A 5,785-nucleotide genomic window follows, 5' to 3' on the forward strand; every position below is an offset into this window, starting at 1 on the left:
CTATACTAGACTACTATATTATACTACTATACTATACTAATATACTACTACTATACTAGTACTATACTACTATACTATACTACTACTACTATACTATACTACTGCTACTATACTATACTACTATACTATACTACTACACTATACTACTATACTATACTACTACTACTATACTATACTACTATATCATACTACTATACTATACTACTACTACTATACTACTACTACTATACTATACTACTATACTATACTACTATATTATACTACTATACTATACTACTATACTACTACTATACTAATATACTATACTACTATACTACTACTACTACTATACTATACTACTATATTATACTACTATACTATACTACTATACTACTACTACTACTATACTACTATACTATACTACTATACTATATTATACTACTATACTATACTACTATACTACTATACTATACTACTATACTATACTACTATATTATACTACTATACTATACTACTATACTATACTACTATATTATACTACTATACTATACTACTATACTACTACTATACTACTATACTATACTACTATACTATACTACTATATTATACTACTGCTACTATACTATACTACACTACTACTACTATACTACTATATTATACTACTATACTAGACTACTATATTATACTACTATACTACTATACTATGCTACTATACTACTACTATACTATACTACTATACTACTACTACTATACTATGCTACTATTATATATAGTCTAGTATATTATACTACTATACTAGACTACTATATTATACTACTATACTAAATATACTACTATTATACTACTACTATACTATACTACTATACTACTACTACTATACTATACTACTGCTACTATACTATACTACTATACTATACTACTACACTATACTACTATACTATACTACTACTACTATACTATACTACTATATTATACTACTATACTACTACTACTATACTATACTACTATACTATACTACTACTACTATACTACTACACTATTCTACTATATTATACTACTATACTATACTACTATACTACTACTACTACTATACTATATTACTACTATACTACTATACTATACTACTATACTATATTATACTACTATACTACTATACTATACTACTATACTATACTACTACTACTATACTATACTACTATACTACTATATTATACTATTATACTACTATACTATACTACTATACTATACTACTACTACTATACTACTATACTATGACTTTAATGACATTTTTCAACATACTATTCTCAAAAAATGTCTTGAAAAAAAGTCATAGTATGTGTGTTTGTGTCTCAGGTGGAGGTGTGTTTGTGTCTCAGGTGGAGGTGTGTTTGTGTCTCAGGTGGAGGTGTGATTGTGTCTCAGGTGGAGGTGTGTTTGTGTCTCAGGTGGAGGTGTGATTGTGTCTCAGGTGGAGGTGTGATTGTGTCTCAGGTGGAGGTGTGTTTGTGTCTCAGGTGGAGGTGTGTTTGTGTCTCAGGTGGAGGTGTGATTGTGTCTCAGGTGGAGGTGTGTTTGTGTCTCAGGTGGAGGTGTGATTGTGTCTCAGGTGGAGGTGTGATTGTGTCTCAGGTGGAGGTGTGATTGTGTCTCAGGTGGAGGTGTGATTGTGTCTCAGGTGGAGGTGTGTTTGTGTCTCAGGTGGAGGTGTGATTGTGTCTCAGGTGGAGGTGTGATTGTGTCTCAGGTGGAGGTGTGTTTGTGTTTCAGGTGGAGGTGTGATTGTGTCTCAGGTGGAGGTGTGTTTGTGTCTCAGGTGGAGGTGTGATTGTGTCTCAGGTGGAGGTGTGTTTGTGTTTCAGGTGGAGGTGGACTCTCTGCGGACGGAGAACGACACTCTGAAGGCAGCGGAGTCTGAAGTCGTCATGACGATGAGACACAACGCTCAGGTGGCGTCTGAGTACCTGAACAAGACAGCAAGACACGCCCACTCCTCCATCCGGTCAGTACCTGAGAACAACAAGTGTGTTTGAGTTACACCTCGAGAGAGGGAGGAGAGAGGGAGAGAGGAGGAGAGGAGAGAGGGAGGAGAGGAGAGAGGGAGGAGGGTGGAAGGAGGGAGGAAGGAGAGAGGAGGAGAGGAAGGAGAGGAGAGAGGAGGAGAGGAGAGAGGAGAGGAGAGAGGAAGAGAGGAGGAGAGGAGAGGAAGGAAGGGAGAGAGGAAGGGAGGAGAGAGGGAGGAGAGGAGAGAGGAAGGAGGAGCGAGGAGGAGAGGACAGGAAGGAGGGAGGAAGGAGAGAGGAAGGAGAGGAGAGAGGGGAGAGAGGAGAGAGGAGGAGGAGAGGAGAGAGGAGGAGAGGAGAGAGGAACGAGGGAGGAAGGAGAGAGGAGGGAGGAGGGAGGAAGGAAGGAAGGAGAGAGGAAGGAGAGGAGAGAGGAGGAGAGGACAGAGGGAGGAAGGAGAGGAGAGAGGGAAGAGGGAGGAGAGGAGAGAGGAACGAGGGAGGAGAGAGGAGAGGAGAGGAGAGGAGAGGAGAGAGGAAAGAGGGAGGGGAGGAGAGGAGAGGAGGGAGGAAGGAGAGAGGAGATGTCTGTTTTTCTGTCTGTCTTACCTGTCTTACCTGTCTGTGTGTCTCCAGTCAGCTGTTGGGTGAAGCAGAGACTCTCTGTCTCGTCTCTCAGCTGCTGCAGTCCATCGACAAGATCTCCAACCTCGACTCAGAGTCCTGAACTCCTCCAGACCTCCTCCAGACCCTGAGACCTCCTCCAGACCTCCGAGACCTCCTCCAGACCTCCAGACCTCCTCCAGACCTTCAGACCCTGAGACCTCCTCCAGACCTCCTCCAGACCCTGAGACCTCCTCCAGACCCTGAGACCTTCTCCTGACCTTCAGACCCCCTCCAGACCCTGAGACCTCTTCCAGACCCTGAGACCTCCTCCAGACCTTCAGACCCTGAGACCTCCTCCAGACCCCCTCCAGACCCTGAGACCTCCTCCAGACCCCCTCCAGACCCTGAGACCTCCTACAGACCTTCAGACCTCCTCCAGACCTTCAGACCCCCTGTGGACTCCTTCCGGACCCTCAACAGACCTGCTACAGACAGGAGGACATGGTTGTCATGGAAACAGTCCTGACAGAACAAACTCAGCGCTTTATTTTGAAAGTGAAGATAGGAACCTTTGATGACATCACAGATGTTGAAGGACCTCTGGCTGCTGATTGGTCGGTTTCTTTGTATCTGCAGTGCCATTAAATATAAAGAATAAAAGATTATTATTAATAAACTCTGATGTTTAATAATGTTTGTTTACATTTAGAGAAAGCGGCGTCTGGGATTAGCTTAGCTTAGCATAAAGAATGGAAACAGGTGGAAACGGTAGCATCTGTGCTCTGACCTGTTCTCTCTGGTTCTGGTTGTGTTTTAGGACTGAGGATATTAATCAGAACTGTGTAACGCTAGCTTCAACAGACGTTCAGGTGTTTTACTACAGTGGACTGCATAGTACTACTACATAGTACTACACAGTACGTAGTACTACGTAGTGCTACATAGTACTACATAGTACTACATAGTACTACATAGTGCTGCCATCCATCCATCTATCTACCAGTAGGAGAGAAATAAAGACACATGATGAGTAAAGTTGGTTCAAACTGTAATAACTAATAATAATAACTAATAATAACTGGTGTTATATTATTTTACTTTAATGATTAAAATAAAGATATATCGTGTTAAGTTAACGTTAACACAACGTATTAATAGTATTAGTAGTGTAGTATTAGTAGTGTAGTATTAGTAGTACAGTATTAGTAGTACAGTATTAGTAGTACAGTATTAGTAGTATAGTATTAGTAGTACAATATTAGTAGTATAGTATTAGTAGTGTAGTATTAGTAGTATAGTATTAGTAGTATAGTATTAGTAGTATAGTATTAGTAGTATAGTATTAGTAGTGTAGTATTAGTAGTATAGTATTAGTAGTGTAGTATTAGTAGTATAGTATTAGTAGTGTAGTATTAGTAGTGTATTATTAGTAGTGTAGTATTAGTAGTATAGTATTAGTAGTATAGTATTAGTAGTATAGTATTAGTAGTATATTATTAGTAGTGTAGTATTAGTAGTGTAGTATTAGTAGTATAGTATTAGTAGTATAGTATTAGTAGTGTAGTATTAGTAGTATAGTATTAGTAGTATAGTATTAGTAGTGTAGTATTAGTAGTGTATTATTAGTAGTGTAGTATTAGTAGTATAGTATTAGTAGTATAGTATTAGTAGTGTAGTATTAGTAGTATAGTATTAGTAGTATAGTATTAGTAGTATAGTATTAGTAGTATATTATTAGTAGTGTATTAGTAGTGTAGTATTAGTAGTATAGTATTAGTAGTATAGTATTAGTAGTATAGTATTAGTAGTGTATTATTAGTAGTGTAGTATTAGTAGTATAGTATTAGTAGTATAGTATTAGTAGTATAGTATTAGTAGTGTATTATTAGTAGTGTAGTATTAGTAGTATAGTATTAGTAGTATAGTATTAGTAGTATATTATTAGTAGTGTAGTATTAGTAGTGTAGTATTAGTAGTATAGTATTAGTAGTATAGTATTAGTAGTACAATATTAGTAGTACAGTATTAGTAGTGTAGTATTAGTAGTATAGTATTAGTAGTATAGTATTAGTAGTGTATTATTAGTAGTGTAGTAGTAGTATAGTATTAGTAGTATAGTATTAGTAGTATATTATTAGTAGTGTAGTATTAGTAGTATAGTATTAGTAGTATAGTATTAGTAGTGTAGTATTAGTAGTATAGTATTAGTAGTATATTATTATTAGTGTAGTATTAGTAGTATAGTATTAGTAGTATATTATTAGTAGTGTAGTATTAGTAGTGTAGTATTAGTAGTGTAGTATTAGTAGTATAGTATTAGTAGTACAGTATTAGTAGTATAGTATTAGTAGTGTAGTATTAGTAGTGTAGTATTAGTAGTATAGTATTAGTAGTACAGTATTAGTAGTGTAGTATTAGTAGTATAGTATTAGTAGTGTAGTATTAGTAGTATAGTATTAGTAGTGTAGTATTAGTAGTGTAGTATTAGTAGTATAGTATTAGTAGTGTAGTATTAGTAGTATAGTATTAGTAGTGTATTATTAGTAGTGTAGTATTAGTAGTGTAGTATTAGTAGTGTAGTATTAGTAGTATAGTATTAGTAGTGTAGTATTAGTAGTGTAGTATTAGTAGTATAGTATTAGTAGTACAGTATTAGTAGTACAGTATTAGTAGTGTAGTATTAGTAGTGTAGTATTAGTAGTGTAGTATTAGTAGTACAGTATTAGTAGTATAGTATTAGTAGTGTAGTATTAGTAGTATAGTATTAGTAGTATATTATTAGTAGTGTAGTATTAGTAGTATAGTATTAGTAGTGTAGTATTAGTAGTGTAGTATTAGTAGTATAGTATTAGTAGTATAGTATTAGTAGTATAGTATTAGTAGTGTAGTATTAGTAGTGTAGTATTAGTAGTGTAGTATTAGTAGTGTAGTATTAGTAGTATAGTATTAGTAGTATAGTATTAGTAGTGTAGTATTAGTAGTATAGTAGTAGTATAGTATTAGTATAGTATTAGTAGTGTAGTATTAGTAGTGTAGTATTAGTAGTATAGTATTAGTATAGTATTAGTAGTGTAGTATTAGTAGTGTAGTATTAGTAGTATAGTATTAGTATAGTATTAGTAGTATAGTATTAGTAGTGTAGTATTAGTAGTATAGTATTAGTATAGTATTAGTAGTGTAGTATTAGTAGTGTAGTATTA

The 5,785-nt window shown here is 35.3% G+C and overlaps 1 protein-coding gene across 1 annotated transcript in view; it reads left to right on the top strand.

Moving 5' to 3' along the window:
- entr1 (endosome associated trafficking regulator 1) overlaps window positions 1-3,261 on the top strand; it is an 11,285-nt gene extending 8,024 nt beyond the window's left edge. The window contains exons 8-10 of the mRNA XM_074639749.1: window positions 1,822-1,978; window positions 2,616-2,710; window positions 2,769-3,261. Coding sequence (XP_074495850.1) covers window positions 1,822-1,978; window positions 2,616-2,706 — 248 coding nt within the window. The 3' untranslated portion in view covers window positions 2,707-2,710; window positions 2,769-3,261. The remainder of the gene's footprint in view (window positions 1-1,821; window positions 1,979-2,615; window positions 2,711-2,768) is intronic.
- The last annotated feature ends 2,524 nt before the right edge of the window (window positions 3,262-5,785 follow it).

Source organism: Sebastes fasciatus, chromosome 6 (assembly GCF_043250625.1).
Source record: "Sebastes fasciatus isolate fSebFas1 chromosome 6, fSebFas1.pri, whole genome shotgun sequence".
Taxonomy (NCBI): domain Eukaryota; kingdom Metazoa; phylum Chordata; class Actinopteri; order Perciformes; family Sebastidae; genus Sebastes; species Sebastes fasciatus.